Source organism: Sebastes umbrosus, chromosome 13 (genome assembly GCF_015220745.1).
Source record: "Sebastes umbrosus isolate fSebUmb1 chromosome 13, fSebUmb1.pri, whole genome shotgun sequence".
Taxonomy (NCBI): Eukaryota; Metazoa; Chordata; class Actinopteri; order Perciformes; family Sebastidae; genus Sebastes; species Sebastes umbrosus.
In genome coordinates, this window is record NC_051281.1 from 20,000,668 (window position 1) to 20,019,838 (window position 19,171).

Genomic DNA, 19,171 nt, shown 5'->3' on the forward strand with positions numbered 1-19,171 from the left:
AAATATGTCTGTTCATGACATTTAAGCTCCTTTTTCCCCCTAAAATGTCTTGTCCTTTTTAAAGGATTTTTTTTTTTCATCTTAAAACAGACAGGGAAAGGGTTATTGGTTGCTGTTGTCTTCCCTCCTGTTCATACGGGCTGCGCTGTAATCTCTCCTGAGCGATTTCAATGCAAGTGATGAGGGACAAAACACACTCCTAGTTCTGTGTAAAATAACATTGTAAAGTTAAAATGAGGCTTCATCAGTCTGAGTTTGTCAAATCAAGTGGCTATCCTCCAAAGTTGGTCTACACTGCTATTGTTTTCACCTTGTGAGTCTATGTGTGACTCGTCATGGCAAAATGTTGTCTTGGAGACACCTACTGTAGCAGGAACAACCACGCTGTTTTGAGTACTTTGCCAGGTGTTTATATTTCTGTCTGTGGACAGATTTTGTCACTGCGATAGCGTCACAACTGTGGAAGATGCAGTCATGAAACTTTACAGGTGTGTAGTTGAGATCAAAAAGAAGGTAGATTTCTAAGATGGGTGTAGTCTGAGCTATGTCACCGGAAGTAGGAGGGTAGGAAGTGGGGAAGTGGTCCCCCCACTTAATGTCCCTGGTCCGATTTGGCGTCATGGCTGGTGTGATTCCATCACAAGATGGTCTCTAGTTGTCTCTCTAGTGGTCTCTGCCAAAGCTTCGTATTAGCTTCAGCTGAACTTGAGTATAATTATACCCCAAGACAATGTAGTCGGGCGTTCCGTGTGTCCGTCCTTCCGTCCGTTCGCGTGTCACACTTTAGTTTCCGGAGCAGAACTCGGAAACTATTTTACTTAGGAACTTCAAATTTGGTATGATGGTTGACAGTGTGGTCTAGTTGTGCCTTTTTGGGGGTTAGAAGTCCAGGGTGCCCATTAGTTAATTAGTTAATGCCCATTAATTCCAATAGTTTCAAATGGGCAAAACCTTTGGCCCTACCTTAGTAAGGGTCAAGCAGCGAGCGGGGGTATGTGAGCCATGCTCACTTTTGCCTTGTTTTACACAGTACAAGGACTCTAGACTTTGTCCCCTATCACTTGCATTGCATTTTTAGACAAGATCTCTTTGTGGCCAGTTCTGACAAGAGGAACAATTACCACAACCAACTAGAGACCATCTTGCGATGGGATCACACCAGCCGCAATGCCAAATCAGACCAGGGGCATAAAGTGGGGCGGGGGGCAATGGCCCCTTCCCTATTTCTTACCCCCCTTCTTCCAGAGCCCTTGCTCGGACCACGCCTGTCTTCTAACTCGGCTTTCATTTTGATCTTAACTACACACCTGGAAAGTTTTGTGACAGCATCTTGCACGGTTGTGACGAGATTGCAGTCACAAAATCTGTCCACATACAGAAACATAAACACCTGGCTGACTCAAACACAGACACAATACCAGCGTGCATGTGCATGTTGACATTTCTCTTGCATTGAGAGATGTCAAGATGACATTTTGAACCTGTCCTTTAATATTTCCCTCTTCACAGAGTATTTTATCTAAATGAGAATTTAATATGATTTATTTTATGAATGTAAACACCATCTGGTGTATTGAAAAAAAGAAAATCATTCCAATGTATTTTGATTTGATGTGTAGGTTTCCGAGTTAATCACAAACATGATTGCTTTTCCATCTTTGCTTTGAACATCCAGCAACTGCTTGATTAGACTCCATGAATGTCCCACTGCTAATTGTGATTTGCCAGTTGACTGACTGGTAGCGCTCCAGCTGCATATACCGCCTATTGTTCTGTTACAGCATGTGCTCAACGTAGCACACTTTGTCTGGGGCATTAGGGTGTTAATGGATTACCGAAAGGTGTTGACTCAGGTGTGTGTGTGTGTGCGCGTGTGTAAATGAGGGGGATGCAGTGCTCAAAGTGTGCTGGGATCTAGTTGAGACACCAGTCTCAAGTTCCCATTTCTCTCTCATGCTGCCTCTCCCACTACTCTGTGATCTGTCTCTTGTTTTCTCATCTTTGCTTCTGCATCCCTTTTACCGCCTCACCCCTGCACATTAGTGAGCAGCATTTATCCTCTGCGTCTGTTTTCTCTTTGCAATGTCCGCTCTTTGCGTCGCCTAAAAGTCACCTGCCCTCAACATGGACATCGGAGGATTGACCACAGTGGTAGCAAATTCTGCTTATATCAATGCTCGTGGAAGCATCGATGGCTCAGCAGCAGCAGCTCGTGATAAGAAGTACCATTCTCGCCTCAAACTGCCCCACATCACTGTGTGTGAGGACCTGAGGGACACCCTGGATATTGCCTTTGACGTAGTCTGCGTGGAACAGCCCATCGGTAAACGTCTCTTTAGGGAATTCTTGGATGCAAATGCAGAGTATCACGGGGCTTGCCGTTTGTGGAAAGACATCGAGGGGTACGACCTGGCGGAGGATTCTGACCGGGCAAAGAAGGCCTCAAAGATTGTCGATCGTTACATGGACCCCGCTGCCAAACACTACTGCCCGTACCTGTCTGAGGACATCATAGCTAAGGTGAAGGAAAGCCAGGAGGCTGCAGGTGATGATTTGTTTGCGGCAGCATTGGCCACAACGTTGGACTTTCTGCGCGATGCTCCCTACACTTTCTTCATGGAGAGTTTGTACCTGAAGAGGTATGTGCAGTGGAAGTGGCTTGAGATGCAGCCCATGGATGCAGACTGGTTCCTAGACTTCCGTGTGCTGGGGAAAGGTGGGTTTGGGGAGGTGTCTGCCTGTCAGATGAAAGCCACAGGAAAACTGTACGCCTGTAAGAAACTCAACAAGAAGAGGCTGAAGAAGAGGAAAGGCTTTGAGGTGAGAGAACTCTTAATCACTCTTAATTTGAATAGACATAGTTTTAAAACAGGGACTGCATTTATACATACATAAACATAAAGTAAAGTACAAAATTAAACCAATGCGGCAGATTTTGGGCACTTTATAGTTTGAAATATAATATTTTTCAGTATCTTGTGCCCTTACTAATATTCATTTTATCTCAATATCAGTCAAATAGTAATAAATCCCGCCTCAATTTACATAATGTGCCACCGTATTGTCGCATTTCCTCGAATGAGATTTCAGGGAAACACAAAGCTCTTAGCTGTGATGCATGCAGTGATTCGATTAATAAAGGCATTTTTTTTCTGGCTCCATGTTCCAGAGAAAGTGCCCAGCGCTGAGCTGACTGCGATGGTGCTAATCATCTTTGTCCCTGCCTCTGTCTCGTTTGGCTTTAGCCTGCAGTATTAAACACTGAGACAGGGATAGAGTGATTACTGGGAGCTTTAGTGGAAAGCTCTTCTGAATGGAACTCCTTGGCACAGTTACATCTTGCCCTTGACTTGTCTGAGGTCATTTTTAAAAAATGTACTTGACCTCTTTTTCAAACGGCATGTATATTTGCATATTCGTTTTCAACCCGATGGAAAAAAAATTCTCTGTAGTTTTAAGCTTTTCTTTTTTTTTTCACACAAAAAAAAAAAAAGTGCTATTGTCTTTCAAAAATGGTCTTTTCTAATTTCCTCCTGTAGGGGGCGATGGTGGAGAAGAGGATTCTTGAGAAGGTTCACAGTCGCTTCATTGTGTCATTGGCGTATGCCTTCCAGACAAAGGACGAACTTTGCCTGGTCATGACCATCATGAATGGAGGAGACCTCAAGTAACTTCACATTATGAAACACTGCAGTTTGCAAAATGAAAGCATAATGAGAACAGCATGATTCTTGTAGTATGCAAAATGAATATATTACATGTAAAAACAACATATATGAGTTGTATATCCTGTATGCAATAGTGCAAATGTATGCAGATGACATAACCTTTTTCACATGACGGAGCCAAAGCTCACCTGTCCTCTGTTCCCTGAAGGTACCATATCTACCTGGTGGATGAGAACAACCCGGGGTTTGACGAGCCCAGAGCCTGTTTTTACATCGCTCAGATCATCCAAGGCATGGAGCACCTCCACCAGAAAAGAATCATCTACAGAGATCTCAAACCAGAAAATGTTCTGCTAGATAATGATGGTAATGCATTTTTGTAGTTAAACAGCACAATAAACCGTATTGTCCATGTGTAATTAATAGCTAATTAAGATAAATGTATATTGTCCAACCAGGGAACGTGCGTATATCTGACCTGGGTCTTGCCGTGGAGCTAAAAGAAGGCAAAACACAGACCAAAGGATATGCTGGGACACCAGGTGAGTCTCATCTATATCTACAAAGTAGTTGCTCATCAATTTCATATTTAGAGGTTTACGTACTTAGACAGAATTTGTTTTCCCATTGTTCGACTTTGGTTCTTGCAGGGTACATGGCTCCAGAGATGCTGAAAGGAGAGAAGTATGACTCCTCAGTCGACTACTTCACTCTTGGAGTGACACTGTTTGAGTTCATCGCTGCTAAGAACCCGTTCAGAAACAGGGGCGAGAAGGTCAGTCGCCTTTTATCAAACCTTGAGCTTCACCCTGCTTCACCACAACATGGCTAACATTGAGAAATAAATGAGTGGACGAGCATAAAGAATATTCGTCTCCTGTTTAGGTCGATCGTGAGGAGATGAAAGAGCGCATGCTGACACGGGAGGTGACATATCTGGAGAATTTCAGTGAGCATACAAAGACGCTCTGTGATGGGCTGATGGCTAAGGAGGTTGATAAGAGGATGGGTTTTAAGAATGGATGCTGTGATGAGATCAGAGCGCACCCATTTTTCAATGACATCAACTGGAGGAAACTGAATGCAGGTACAATCTGTTTTCTATACTTTCCCATCTTGTTCAGGGTTGTTTATAACTTCAAATAAACATTCGTATGAATAGACAAAATAAAAAGCTTTTTGAACATGGATTCAATTCTCCTACAGTTTGATTTTTAATTCCCATTTCTCACCCCTCCAGGTATTCTGCCTCCTCCTTTTGTCCCGGACTCTAAAGTGGTGTACGCTAAAAGTCTGGATGACGTCGGGGCTTTCTCCTCGGTGAAGGGAGTGGCCTTGGATGACCCTGACAAGACCTTTTTTGACGAGTTTTCCTCCGGCAACATCCCCATCCCCTGGCAAGAGGAGATGATCGAAACGGGCATTTATGGAGAGCTCAACATTTGGGGTCCTCGTGGCAGCGTCCCCAACGACCTCCGCAGGGAGTCCATACTAGAGCAGCCAAAGTCATCAACCTGCTGCATATCGTAGAGTCATTGAAACACCTTGAAAATACATCAAGCATACAGCGTACAGACTTGTGCGGCATAAAGACTCAAATACTCAGGACACAAGTCTCTTCTGAACTTTATGACTGCAGAGTTAAAACAAGTTTGAGACTCTAAACTTTTATTGGCGAGCGCAGGAAAAAACAAGAACAGAATGGAGGTGGATTTTCAACCTCGAGTGGATTTAAACATAAATATAGCAGTGGGAAAGAAAAGAAAGAAATTGGAAACACTTTATTATAACCGTCATTTATAAATGGTAAATTGATAATTAATTAAGCTTACTTACTGTTAAACAATGAAATGATAATAATGTTTACTAATTATTAGTAAGAGATACATCATTTATGTTATGTATCATTAGTTTGTGTAATATGAAATAGTTAATCAATTCTATATACAATTACATTAGTAAACTATTTATTAACAGTTTATTGTAGCGCGAAATGTTATATACTATATTTAGTATTTGTTAGTGATTAACAAATGATTTGTGACTTTAAGAAATTGTTTATCTATAAACATAACATAGATAGATTATTAATTATTAATTATTAACCATTGATAAAGTATTAACTATCTATCTAAATAATACTTATAGACACTTTACAAGTTATTTATTAATAACAAGGTATTATCATCATCAGTTGCAACTTTATAATAACCATCCAAATAATGTTTATAGATGGTTTACAAACCAATTATTAACCATTAACAAAGTGTTGCAAATATCTCTCTACTGTATGTAATATTTATATATGCTTTAGAAACTATTTCTTTAAGGTTAACAAATAATATCTTAATCATTAACAAATAATTATGTATGTTACATAAAATGTTGTGTACAACAATAAAATGTTAAAATAACAATGAACATTATTAATTATAATTTTGTTGTTTGTTAACAGTAAAATAACTATTAACTAAGTTTAATTAAGTATCAATTTACCATTTATAAATGATGGTTATTATAAAGTGGTACCATGAAAGTTATTGACATAATATCCTCTGCCCCCCCCTCACTTCTTCTTCTCCTTCTTTGTCTTTCTATCAATCTGTTCACTCTCTTCTCTTTGTGTGTGCATGTAATGCTTTTAGATTTAAAATGTATTTTAAAAATCACATTTTTAAGCAGAGGGTTACTTCTGTGGTATATTTGGTGCCGTGTGAAAGTTGCATGTGTATGTTGACCATGTAAAATGTTGATTTCCCTCTCTTACATATGTGCTCCCATAGAGTCATTTAATGGAAAGTGCTTCTTTCCTTATGAGTTTACTGTCCCTTTAGTTTTTACTCTAAACAGCTAAATTAACTGCCGCTGTTGAAATACCAAAAGCTACAGCACCAGAAACACAGTTTCATTTTTATTTTGGAAAACATTTTCTCATGTTTAAATCATGGTTCATAATTGACCCTTTGCACGAAAAAAACCCCAAGAGCAGAGCACCTTTGATAAAAGTTCATGTAGTCTTGTTGTTATGAGGAAAATCTGTATATAGAGAAATGTTTACAGCAAATCAATTCATTTTTTAAAACAAATTGTTGAGCAAAAGTTGAATAAAGTCAGAAATATCAACTGTATGAAAAAGTGCTAGAAAATAAAACAGTTTATTGAAATGGAAATTTGAGCTTTCTTCTTTCTGCTTGACAACAGTTACAGCACTGTCCAGGAATGTCGTGTAAACGAAGATCGTAGGTTTTGTTTCAACATTGGGGCCGATTAAGCGGGGGGGATCTGGTTCTCCCCTGGGAAATTCAGACTTTATTTCCTGCATTCTGGTGATTTCTTTATGCACAATTTTATGGTGGAAATGTCTTTATTAATGTAAAAGAAAACACAAAATTCAGGCACCAGGTGACAATTCCAAATATAAAATACAGTAAGGCTCTCAGGCATTCTGTATTATTATTCACCTGTATTTTTACATAAAAATGTTATCAATATAACCTTCATTGTTTTCTTTGCTGAGTCAACACACGTGTAGGCATTATTTACTAATCTGTCCTCTTTTTTGTCTTTTGTTTTGGGAATTGTTTGGGAATTCATCTATAAACCCCTGGAGTTTAGTAGCTCATATGGTAGGGACATGTCCCAATTCTTAACAAAGTCTACACCATTGGTGTAAACACAGATCAAAACCAGACATTTCTCCACATTAAATCAGCGAGCGGAAAATGGAATTTCTTCAAAATTTAAACACAAAACCTTAAACATCTCAGGAATCTCCACCTCCTGAAGCTCTCCCTGTCACTCTTTCGCCGTGGCCTTGTATATCCTCACCTCCTGCTGTGGGAGCTCAACGACCGGCGTGGCGTTGAAACTGCTCTCAAAACACTCTGTGAACCTCAAGTCTGACTCAAACCGGATCTTGTTGGCCCACAGCAGCGTTGTGTGACTTCCCGGTCGGCAAAAGTGTCGCATGGTTTCCAGCAGCTCTTCGAGGCAGCCGTGGGGATAGACCACATCAGCTGCGAGCACGTAGTCGTAGTGGTGGGACGGGTAGGGAAAGTCTCGCTCCAGGTCCTGAGCCCAGGTAAGGGCAGCTACCTGAGGGGTGTAGCGGGACCGGCCCTTGGTGTTCCGCAGAAGGTTAAAGGTCAGATTGGACAAGATGTCTGGCAGGTCAGTAGCGGTCACCAAAGCACCTGGAGAAGAGTACACACAACAACGCAGCTGAAGTACAGATATAAAACGTTTTTTGGTGACTGGCATTTTAGCCCTAGAGATGAAGCGCTCTGAAGAGGAATTCTGATGACTTGTGGTGATCCCGTGACTTTTCCTCTACAGCAACATGAGGTTGACATTTGCGGTTTTGAGTGAAAGGTCTCAACAACTTTTGGTTGGATTTCCCTGAAATGGTTCAGATATTTTTGTCCCCCTCGGGTTGAATTGCGATAACTTTTCATCGAATTTAATTTCCAAAAACATCATATAACTTTTCACAGCTCAAATCGTAAATTTGATGAGGTAACTTGCAATTCCACTTTTCCGCATAATCACCAATAATGTGTGACTGACAGAATAGTCTCTGCAGGACCAGCTGTGTATTTAGAGAGAAGACATCCAGTGTTTAAACTGGGTCTGTTTTGAAGGTCAGTGATGCTTGTGTTGGAATGAAGGAATGAAGAGAAATCAGAGGAAATGCGATGAGCCCCTTTGTGAGAACAGATGTTTTATAACATCTGGAATAAAATGACACTTGTGTTTCCACTGCATGATTAATGGAAGGACCAAAAGATTGCAATATCAGTCTGATAATCCCTTTGTTTGTCAAGATATCTTTACAGCTACTGGCCTGTTTGCGATGCAAAAATGTTGGTGTGGGTGGATATTCATGATCCTCAGACAGTGAATCTCAGTGTTTTAGTGACCCGCTGGTGTTTCCTTGAGTTCCACCAACAGGCCAAAATGTAAATTTTGCACAAAAGATGAGCAAACCCATAAAATATTCAGTGCATATTTATGCAATAAACCATCCATGGCTTTCCCTCTAGCACCACAATTAAAGATTACCACGGCTGTTCATAGATAAGAAATCCAAAGCAAGCAGCAACTTCTATAAAAATATCATGATTATTATAAATTTGATATACAGCTAACTGTTATTGCAGCATTACAATTGACAAAAAGCCTGAGTTATGTAGGGCTGACCCGAATGCTTCAAAGCTTCGACCGTTGCCATGGTAATCGACCTCCAAATCAGTATTCGAATGCTTCGTTTTTTCGTTTGGTATGTATGTAATAATAAGGTATAAATCCTAAAATAGCCCATGAAATAAGGAATAATCCCACAACATTATTATATTCATATTTAACATAAATTATTATTTGTTCTTCTCAGACAGATATCACTGTTTGTTGTGTGTAGAGGTGCGTGTGTGTACAGTAGTGTGGCAGCGGCACTGTCCCGGGCACTGAAACGGGGGAGATGGAGACATACAAACGAACATGTCCTCTGTCCTGCACCGCGAAGCTTCGAAAATTTCTCACAAAGCTTCGAAGCCCAAAGAATTGTATTTGGGTCAGCCCTAGAGTTATGTTGTTACTTCTGTGTCAAGTCTTACTGGTAAAAGTTATTGTCTCATACATAGACATAAATGTACTCTATTATCATAGACTTACCAAGCAGACTGGCCACTATTGAGAGCAAGCCCGTCCCAGCTCCAATCTCCAGCACCACTTTGTCCTTCAGGTTCACTTGTTGCTGGTTATTCTCCAAGAACTGGCTCAAAGCTATCGCCTACAAAGTAAATAGTCATTATCACATTTGCAACAACAGTGGAGGTCAGAGAAGGTGCAGATACACAGAGTAGCAGGGCATACCCCGGGCCAGATCAGAGCACCAAAAGTGTCCACAGACTCGCGGATGCTGATGTCATGACCTGCAATATAGAAAGACTCCTTCTCCAGCGCGTAGTAAACACTCGGCTCCCGGATGTTCCTCCTGTACAAAGCCTCTCCTGCCATCGCTTTCCGGTCTGTTAACGCTATAGAGGAGAGTTTTAACATGAAGGTGACAATGCTGCAGACTTAAAGCACTCATCAGTGTAACAAATCTATCTGTTTCTCTGCAATACAGAAACCAGGCTAGTGATGGCAGTGCTCAATGCAGACAGACACATACTCTTGTTACCCTGATCTACGGTCCCCTGCTCCACCGGTAGTTTCCCATCCTGTTTGTCATCCACCTCCTTTTTCTTTCCATGATGCTTCTGTCGGACATGTTGGCTGACTGTGGACGATCTCTCCATGACCTGAAAACGGTTGAAGGGAAAGTTGTTTAATCAAACATTTTTGTGACACGTGTACCATTACAGTGTAGCTTTTGATTATGATTAATACATCTTAAAGGACTACCCGGAATAGCTGGGGAACTCAGATTATAAAAAGGATGGTCAAAAATTGGTGCAGCAGAGGCAGAGATATCCTGGTTTTTAGTCCCCATTATGGGTCAAAAAACACTGGATCCTACCCTTCCCATAATGCAACTCAGTCTTTAATAAATGGAAGCAATAGACAGGTTTTTTGTATACAAATTGTGTGCATTCAGGGGGCAAAACCGCTTTGGCAGCCGTTGAAATCAAGATAGATTTTACATTGTTTGTTCATTCTTGTCGCTAAATATATATACATATTTCTTATAGTGTGGGTCGATCACCCTGTTGTTGATACATTCATTTTTATCGGTGTGGGGCATGATAGCTCACCATGACCACCCGCTGCTTTGCTGGCGCTGTGTGACTAGAATGCTTTTGCCCATCACGCCTGGAGGCATAATCTCCTCCTGTTTTTAGCAAAGACATGTGATCCCCTCTGAATATTAAATATTTTCAATCCATCTTTTCTGTGGTTGGTGCTGCACAACAACTCCTTGTCATGCCGTGCTTTCTGCCCTCCAGCTGCCCTCCAGCTGCGCGCATCTCTGTGATGACGTTGCACAGGAACCCATCTATAGATGTGCTCTGAGTTTCGAACTTAGCACCTTTAAGAAAGCTCATTGTGACAAGTAAACTGACTTTTATGTGTAAAATCGGTGGAGTTCAACCTATTGCTATAATAAAAGTCTTTTCTATTTAAGCACAACAGGCTGTAAAGCATGTTCAGACATGTATATCCTGTATGCTTTACTATCTAGCATAAGTATGTGTTAAAATAATCATTGTTGAAATTGCATTCTCTGCTTATTGCTCAGTTCGGCGTATAAGCCGTGTTGACCAGATGCAAATCTTTACTTTTGAGTTATCTGGATTATCACAAACATTTGCATTGTTTCTCTGGCTTGGAATTGTGTTTTATTTTTAGTGTGCATCTTTAAATGATTTGTGTGTTTGTGACTTATTTTAAGCTCAGTAAAAGTTGGAATGGGTTCAGAACGGACTAGCTTTAGACCATAGTCTCTCTGGCGGTCACTGGACTCCAGTCTGGAGCCCAGAAACACAGCTGGTTAAACCCCCGGGTCAACAGGCTTCCTACTGGCATACAGAAGACACATTGGGTTGCTCTTTGCCTCTGATGCACATCACATTCAGCTGGATCTCCATGCAATTATGAAGGACACAGTTTGATGCAATTTAAAAAATGATCAAAGACATCAGAAATATGTGAAAGTGATTTACTTCTTGTGTCTTCTTATTCTTCTCATTCACTGAAAAATCCCCAAAACAAAAAAGCCTTTAAATATGCTGCTGAAACGTACCTGTATGAAGCAAATGTCTCTTGTTCCTCTTTGCTCTTTGTGTCTGAACTTCTCTCAGCTGTGTTCTTGGGTTTATAGAAGCAGTATTGTCAATGACACACCCCTGAGCGGGCCGAGGTATTTGGGCAGACAAAAGCAGATTTATAATCTCTGACAGGGAGATCAGCAATCCTGACCCCTCCCAGAACTTTAGTATCAACTCTTGTTGCCAGTGCGTATATTATGAGGGGTGGAAGTAACAAAAATGAATTGATCAATATGGAGGTGATGAAAATGCATGTGAATTGAAAAATGGAGTGATAAATTAAGTGATTTGATTAATTTAAAATCGATTTCAAAATCGAAACAGTCTTCATAAAATGAAAACAGAGCCATGTTTCATCATTTTCCCTGTCTTACATTCACCATTCACAACACAAAACTGCCATTCATTTTTTATCAACAAATTTTGTTACTTCAACCCCTCATGGTATATCTTCTACTGTGCACTATTGTGGCTTTAAAATCAGATCCAGCAACATTTTGTCTGCAGATTTGCTTCTCATTGTTCCCTCCTCTCATCCTTAATGAACCAGACATCTGGCTTTAAACAGGAGTTTCAGGTAGGGCTGTAGGGACATGCAAATATTTGAGAACAACATGTATTCACACTCTGCAAGGTGCCAACAGATTTGCATGTTTATGTGTATCCTGGTAGGGAGATCTGTATGAAGTTTGTCGATGGATGTGTGCCACCTGGCAGGCTACATGGAAAATAGAGTTAATTACTAAAGCAATCAGCAGGAAAGTGAGCAAACTGTTTACACGGGCCTGACCTGGAACTGACACAACCACCTTTTAATAGCGATGGTGGAGAGATGCAACAAAAGTCCCCAGCAAGATTTGAACCAGGGACGTTGCAAACCTGCAAAACCCTGATACTGAGACAGAATATATAAATATAAAAATTAGGGCTTTCAAAGTTAACATGATAACGCGTTCTAATTTCTTTAACGCATTAATGCAATCGAATTTCGGAGGTTGTAGCGGGCTCAGTTTTAAAGCTAGAGTGAAGATACTGGCATCATATGAAACTAAAAAAGCTAAGGAATCCGTTGGTACCAACCATGGCATACTAGGTTGTCACAAAGGAGGCTAAATAACGCTCCAAACTTGCACTAAATTCCTGCGAGAAAAAACTGTCATGGGCATTTTCAAAGGGGTCCCTTGACTTCTGACCTCAAGATATGTGAATGAAAATGGGTTCTATGGGTACCCACGAGTCTCCCCTTTACAGACATGCCCACTTTATGATACTCACATGCAGTTTGGGGCAAGTCATAGTCAAGTCAGCACACTGACTCTAACCCTAACCTGTGAGGGTCTCTGGACAATATTTGTCATTGTTTTGTGTTAATTGATTTCCAATAATAAATATATACACATATTTTCACAAAGCGGCATATTTGCCCACTCCCATGTCAATAAGAGTATTAAATACTTGACAAATCTCCCTTTAAGGTACATTTCGAAAAGATAAAAAATGTGCGATTAATTTGTGATTAATCGTGAAACTATGGATAATTGTGGGATTAATCACGGTTAAATATTTTAATTGATTAACAGCCCTAATAAATATAATAACATAATATAAAATATCCTCCCCTGCTCTCCCAAAAGCTACCATTACCCCTTTTTCTGACCCCCTGCTCCTCCTCCTGTCTGTTATTCGTACATTGACATGAAGAAAACCACACAGATTAGTGCTGGTATGTATCTGCAGCACTATAAAAGGCTGTGGTGTGAACATTGTTTACAGACTTGTTTTTGTCTAGTCTGTAATGCAAAGTTTATGCCTGAGCACGGATCCAGTGGTATTCACCGTGCCGAGTGATGGTAAGCCGGGCTGCGGGGCTCAGTTGGGCTCAGCCTCGGTGCGTTAACACACACTCGCACACAAACAAGTCAGCAGACAACTGGTTGTGAAGCTAGAAAATGACTTGAACTGACAGATGGAAAGCAGCAACACTGATCTCATCTAGACAGCAACAATACAATAAGCAGTAGGTATTAGGGGATTTCCAGAGCATCAGGGGCTCGACACCAGGAATCCACCGCTCTCTATTTCATTTATCAATCATTGTTGATGAATGATGTATTGTGCAGGTGTTCTTGTTTTGCCAAAATGGCTCCCATTTTTGTTTTCATTTCTTATTCATCTGTTTCAAAATAACCGCCTGATGATGACCAACCAGATCTAATTATATCCCAAGTCTAAAAATATGATTTTGTGTGTCCACACAATGGCCAGCAAAGCCAATTATAGAGTGGAGATGCACATTCAACTGTGATCTCTTAAACCCGGCAAAAGTCACTTTTCCAGGTAGCGTAACAATGGAGCATGTGCAACGCTCACATGTGTCATATATAGTGTTTCTCATACAATAGCTTATGTAGGATTCTAACATTTTTTCATATTAGTGAATGAGTTTGTGTGCTGGTGGATGTACTGTATATACTGTATAAGCAGAGCAATTGAAATAGAAGGATGAAGAGCTGCCAGTCATCACCTTAGAGGTGGTAATCCTCACCTCCGCGTCCAAAGGTCAGGAAAAGGTTGTATAGGCTAGTGGAAAATGAGTCACAGTCACACACAGCAACATGTGAGTCCTGGCAGGCTTTACAGTAGCCGCATGTGCCGCGGGAGTGTGTAAATACATCAGTTAATAGGCGCTAAGCTCCTGTAATTTGAAATGGGAAGGCGAGGATTGAAATTCAATGAGTCTAGATGCCATGTTGACAGAAGAACATAAACATACTGTATATCCAGACAGCAATGTTGCAGACAGTAAACATGAAATCTGAAATCTCGGTGTGAACAGTTTTTATCTCCATGACTGATTTTTGGCACCATGAACAGATCGGTCTCTTCGACAGAGCGACTCTTCTGACAAAATAAGCCTGAATTCCTGGACTCCATGAGTTGGGTGAGGTGGGCTGGCCGTATATGGGTCCTGGATGGACTGGAGATTTAGATACACCCAATGGACTTGGTTGTGTCACTGTTTCCTGGTAAACACTCATTACCTAAACTTCCTCCCCCCAACAGTGCTGCTCTAACTGCGAGGGAATAAACACTCAGTGGCCAGTTTATTAGGTACACCTTGATACAGTATATCTAATTCAGGCTAACACAACAGTCCTTCAGTAAATCCTACCTTCATGAAGGTCATAATGTTCAGTTTGTGTTAAAACTGCACGGCCATTCTTGAAGCTGCAGTTTGTGGTGCTGTTGAACTGTATTGCATTATACAGAGAGGTGTTTCTAATATGTCCAACACACTTATATCAATGAGGGTTGAGTAAATAATAAAATAAAAACATCTACTGCAGGACTGTTGCGTTAGACTGCACTAGTTTTAGCTCGGTGTACCTAAAAAACTGGCAACTGAGAGTAAAGCTTGAATCTACTCAAATCACATTTTCAGGTGCTTCAAGGGCAGTTTTGTCTACTTTTCCATAAGGGTACAAAAAGTAAAACAATTCAATAACATGTTTTCTTTATTTACAGGATATTAGTTTGTTATCAAAAACAAATAAAACCCACATTTGAATATAATGTACAACGTGATTAGAAGTCGATTTTCCAGTCGTATTCAATACACTATTATATGGTCCTTTAAGACAGTCAGTTCCAATATTAGTCAGTCCATTTGGTTTCCGAGATGTGATTTTAAAAGAAAACGTAACAAACTCAAAGAAGCAGATATGAAATGAGCTCACTGTTCATTCACTAATAAGGGTAGGAGCAGATGAAAGCCTGAGGTTCCCAGCATGTGAAGTCATTGAACTTTCCATTTCCTGAAAGACAAACAATCAGCAGATAAGAAACCCAGCGGCACAGTGGTCGAGTCATCTTCGGTGCAATATAAAAGTATCTTTGTCCCTTCCGATCAGCTACAACAACAACAATCTGACTCCTACCATGTGCCAGTACTTCAACACAGTCCTCAACATCAGATGTGTTATTGGGCTCCCCGGACAGCCAATCAGCATAGCTCCAGTGGGATCCATCCAACCACAGAAAGCGACCAGTCTGACAGATAACAGGAGATTAATGAGGGGAAAACAGACAGTGAGGTCATTTATTTAATTCATTCTCCACAGCAATGAAATCAACCACACTCATGGTGTGGTTAGTGACGGCTAAATTATTAACAGATTTATGACCCTTTACTCCCTGACTGAGATACAAACCTCCAAATATCGTAGTCCTCCAATCCAGGTGCGTGTATATGCCCCGTTTTGCCGCAGCATCATGTTCATCACCTCTCTGTGGATGTGTTGGCTCGTGATGGAGGCCAGGTGGCCACCAGCGAAATGCTCCTGGCAGAAGAACTGCAATGAAAGAGAGAAGACATTATTGACTGTGTGTTGCTAAAGAAGTCTAACTTAAATACATAAAAAAAACATAAAGATTTCATGGTGCATCTATGAGATAGTGGAGAACATAATGTAAATACCTCAGCATCTGCAGCCCTCTTTGGCTCTTTGAAGAACTGGTAACACTTCTCCTCGAGTATCACCCCAGGACAATGGCTCTTCCCTGTGGCCAAAAGGTAGAATTACAGTATTTGCAATCTTGTTTCTCTTTAAAGGGTAGGGTCACAGTTTTTCTCTATCTAAAAATAAAACTCACATGCACCTATGAAACACTGATTTTTGGTCACTGTAATCATTCCTTTAGTCCATATATGTGTGAGCATAATATTTAATTTACACTTTACCATTCATCATCAAAGCCCGTCTTTCTCTTTTAGGCGCCACACCGGTCTGAACTCCTCCATCAAGCGCAGGGACGTAGTTCATGTCTGGTTCCTCAAAGAGCGCCATTGGAGACAGCTCCTCCTCCCTGACAAACTCTCTCCCTGGTTCCTCTATCATCAAATATTCTGAACCCTCCACCGTGTGAGAGTCTTGTTGTTGGCCAGGCTCAATGCCCATCCGAGCCTCTTCATTTGGGAAATACTCCTCTAAAGATGGCATCTGCTGCCCCATTATGTCCAATGCTGGCCCTGACCCGTACATGATAGCAGCATCTGGCATGACATGCTGATGTAAAGAAGGCTCTTCCTCTTCAGGCTCCAGCTCCATGATTGGTTCTCCATCTAAAACATTGTCCCTCTTCCTCATAACCCCCTCCTCCTCCTCCTCCTCTGACAGAGGTTGATTGACAGGATCTTGATTCTGAAATGCCGCCCTCAAAGACTTTTCCGTGTCTGACATCTCCGTGTTGTCGTCATCCAGTGGTTCCAACTCCATGATTGGTTCTTCCTCATAATCATAGTCCATCTCACTCATAAGCAACCCTCCCTCCGCTGGCAGACGGTGATTGACAGGATTTTCATTCGTAAATGCCGCCCTCAAAGACTTTTCCTCTTCTGACAGCTCGTCATCCAGAGGCTCCAACTCCATAATTGGCTCGCCCGCCATTTCATTTTTTCCCTCCATGTCAATGTGCCTCTCTTCGATCTCCTGACCCATTTCAGTCTCTTCCTCCAAGTTCATTTTCCCCTGAAACTCCTCTTGAACATCTGGCTCCACATCAACCTCTGATTTAACCTCTGGCTCCAGCTCCATGATTGGTTCTCCATCTAAATTGTTCCTCTCCCTCATAAGCCCCTCCTCCTCCAGCATAGGTTGAATGACATGATCTTGATTCGTAAATGCCGCCCTCAAAGACTCTTCCTCTTCTGAGAGCTCCATGTTGTCATCATCCAGTGGCTCCAACTCCATGTTTGGCTCGCCCACCATTTCAGATTTTCCCTCCATGTCAATGTGCCTCTCTTCGATCTCCTGACCTGTTTCAGTCTCGGCCTCAAGGTTCATTTGCACCTGAAACTCGTCTTTAACCTCTGGCTCTGCTTTTAGCTCTTGCTCCACCTCTACCTCTTGCTCTGCTTTAACATCTGGCTCTGGTTTAGCCTCTGGCTCTGCTTTTAACTTCTGCTCCACATTTACCACTGGCTCGGCTTTATCATCTGGCTCTGTTTCAACCTCTGGCTCTGCTTTTAGCTTCTGCTCTACCTTTACCTCTGGCTCTGCTTTAACATCTGGCTCTGGTTTAACCTCTGGCTCTGCTTTTAGCTTCTGCTCTACCTTTACCTCTGGCTCTGCTTTAACATCTGGCTCTGGTTTAACCTCTGACTCTGCTTTTAGCTTCTGCTCCACATTTACCTCTGGCTCTGCTTTAACATCTGGCTCTGGTTTAACCTCTGGCTCTGCTTTTAGCTCTTGCTTCACCTCTACCTCTGGCTCTGCTTTAACTTCTGGCTCTGGTTTAACCTCTGGCTCCTTCTTAACCTCTGTCTTTACTTCACCCTCGTGCTCCTCTCCAACTTGCGGCTTCACTTTGATCTCTAGCTCCACCATATTCTGCTTCGTGTCCACTGGTACCGGAGCCAGTTTTTCCTGGTGCTCCTCAGATCCTGGCCTGACTTGTGGCGCAGGATCTTCCACCACCACATGACCCTGCACAGGAACCCAGTCTCTCTGCAGCGGGATCTGGTCTTCTTCAGTCAACACAGGGTTTTGTGCCACACCCGGAGCAATTGGTGGCATTCCCAGAGCGACTGCAAAGATAAAAGATAAAATTACTGATGAAATAAAGCAAATTCCTTTACCACGGATTAGGAGACAAAGGGCCTTTGGGCACAAACATGTGAAAGACCCCTCAGACTGAAAGAGACACAAAACTGCTGTGTCATTTGTAGTCGTGCGTGTTTCCTTGTAGTCATTTAGAATTTTTTTAGGTTATTTGATTGACTTTTCAGCAAGAAATGTCAAGAGTCACTTCAAGGCTCTGGTCCCCCTGAACCCTCTGGCCTCAGGCCCGTTCAGTAATCCATCCATGCCTACACCAATCATTTGGTATAGGCATAAAGCAAAAACAACTAGAATCATGTTAATATGCAGTTTACAGCATGAATAAGAGGTAAGACCATTTAGTGCCAAAATACAATTGCCTCAAATATTCACATTATTTACTTTTATTTATAGTTTTATTTCTTGCAAAAGCAATGACAGTGTGACGAGTTAATGTGCCGTGTAAAGCAGTTCCATTGTAAATCCTGAACACTTACAAATAACAGAATGATTTGTTCATGATATGATGAGATAAACACGGCGTTGATAATTAACTAGACTTTCTTTAAGCATGTGACAAAGCTCATAGACCAAATCATTTACAGATATGTGTTAACTTCAGTCATCACAGCAAAGAAGTGATTGGAATTTTGTTGAGACTAAGTACAAAATCTTCAGCGCCTGGGAAGTGTTAACAGAAAAATGCAAAAACGTAACAGAGTAAATTAACACACTCGAAGAAATCTCTTACCTGCTAGGCTCAGTGAGAGCAGTGCCAGCGTCTTCATCTTGATCTGTTTGACTAAATCTGTATTTTGGATTGTAGACTGTGATTTACTGTCAAACGTGACTTGTACCCGTGAGTTATTACCACCTGTTCATGAGTTCTTCTCTTTGCGACTGCTATTTATCTATTGGATTATGGTACACCTAATCTTTATGAACCATAAGTCCTACCCCTTTTATTTCTACTTTCTGTCAGCAAGTCATAAAACAGGGCCTTTCCGTTACCTTATCTTGTCCAAAGAACATATTTTTTCTCTTTTGTTTCCTCTTGGCATGCAGTCCATCATAATTAAGAGGGTAGAAAGTTCATATTGTCAAGGCTCTTCCAAAGAATTAAAGAAAGTAAAGA

General features: G+C 41.3%; 3 protein-coding genes across 5 annotated transcripts; 1 reads left to right on the plus strand and 2 right to left on the minus strand.

Moving 5' to 3' along the window:
* The first annotated feature begins 1,873 nt into the window (after positions 1–1,873).
* LOC119499742 (rhodopsin kinase GRK1-like) lies at positions 1,874–5,213 on the plus strand. Its single transcript, XM_037788897.1, has 7 exons — positions 1,874–2,820; positions 3,540–3,667; positions 3,877–4,034; positions 4,127–4,210; positions 4,319–4,443; positions 4,554–4,755; positions 4,909–5,213. Exons 1-7 carry the CDS (start codon positions 2,125–2,127, stop codon positions 5,196–5,198), a joined length of 1,683 nt encoding a protein of 560 aa, XP_037644825.1. The 5' UTR covers positions 1,874–2,124; the 3' UTR covers positions 5,199–5,213.
* Positions 5,214–7,286: 2,073 nt separating this feature from the next.
* zgc:172067 (S-adenosylmethionine-dependent methyltransferase domain-containing protein) lies at positions 7,287–11,481 on the minus strand. Of its 2 annotated transcripts, none has more exons than XM_037790311.1 (5): positions 11,413–11,481; positions 9,850–9,970; positions 9,540–9,703; positions 9,339–9,456; positions 7,287–7,861 (listed from the first exon to the last, which is right to left on the minus strand). In XM_037790311.1, exons 2-5 carry the CDS (start codon positions 9,965–9,967, stop codon positions 7,464–7,466), a joined length of 798 nt encoding a protein of 265 aa, XP_037646239.1. In that variant the 5' UTR covers positions 9,968–9,970; positions 11,413–11,481; the 3' UTR covers positions 7,287–7,463. The 2 variants fall into 2 exon arrangements, with proteins under 2 accessions (XP_037646239.1, XP_037646238.1); XM_037790310.1 differs by having other exon boundaries at positions 9,841–9,970.
* Positions 11,482–14,966: 3,485 nt separating this feature from the next.
* Positions 14,967–18,039, minus strand: LOC119500517 (histone acetyltransferase KAT6B-like). Of its 2 annotated transcripts, XM_037790289.1 has the most exons (6): positions 17,737–18,039; positions 16,179–17,664; positions 15,915–15,997; positions 15,649–15,789; positions 15,376–15,487; positions 14,967–15,252 (listed from the first exon to the last, which is right to left on the minus strand). In XM_037790289.1, exons 1-6 carry the CDS (start codon positions 18,010–18,012, stop codon positions 15,185–15,187), a joined length of 2,166 nt encoding a protein of 721 aa, XP_037646217.1. In that variant the 5' UTR covers positions 18,013–18,039; the 3' UTR covers positions 14,967–15,184. The 2 variants fall into 2 exon arrangements, with proteins under 2 accessions (XP_037646217.1, XP_037646216.1); XM_037790288.1 differs by having other exon boundaries at positions 16,179–18,039.
* Positions 18,040–19,171: the final 1,132 nt, after the last annotated feature.

Bases quoted from the DNA above. Each gene is read 5' to 3' on its own strand.
- LOC119499742 (XM_037788897.1), top strand. From the start codon at position 2,125: ATGGACATCGGAGGATTGACCACAGTGGTAGCAAATTCTGCTTATATC. The intron at 2,821-3,539 runs GTGAGAGAACTC...TTCCTCCTGTAG, and splicing joins AGAAGAGGAAAGGCTTTGAG to GGGGCGATGGTGGAGAAGAG. The intron at 4,444-4,553 runs GTCAGTCGCCTT...TCTCCTGTTTAG, and splicing joins TCAGAAACAGGGGCGAGAAG to GTCGATCGTGAGGAGATGAA.
- zgc:172067 (XM_037790310.1), bottom strand. From the start codon at position 9,967: ATGGAGAGATCGTCCACAGTCAGCCAACATGTCCGACAGAAGCATCAT. The intron at 9,704-9,840 runs GTATGTGTCTGT...TCTCCTCTATAG, and splicing joins CGTAGATCAGGGTAACAAGA to CGTTAACAGACCGGAAAGCG. The intron at 7,862-9,338 runs GTAAGTCTATGA...ACTCTTCTCCAG, and splicing joins AATAGTGGCCAGTCTGCTTG to GTGCTTTGGTGACCGCTACT.
- LOC119500517 (XM_037790288.1), bottom strand. From the start codon at position 18,012: ATGCCACCAATTGCTCCGGGTGTGGCACAAAACCCTGTGTTGACTGAA. The intron at 15,998-16,178 runs GTAAAGTGTAAA...TTTTGGCCACAG, and splicing joins ACGGGCTTTGATGATGAATG to GGAAGAGCCATTGTCCTGGG. The intron at 15,790-15,914 runs GTATTTACATTA...CTTTCATTGCAG, and splicing joins AGAGGGCTGCAGATGCTGAG to TTCTTCTGCCAGGAGCATTT.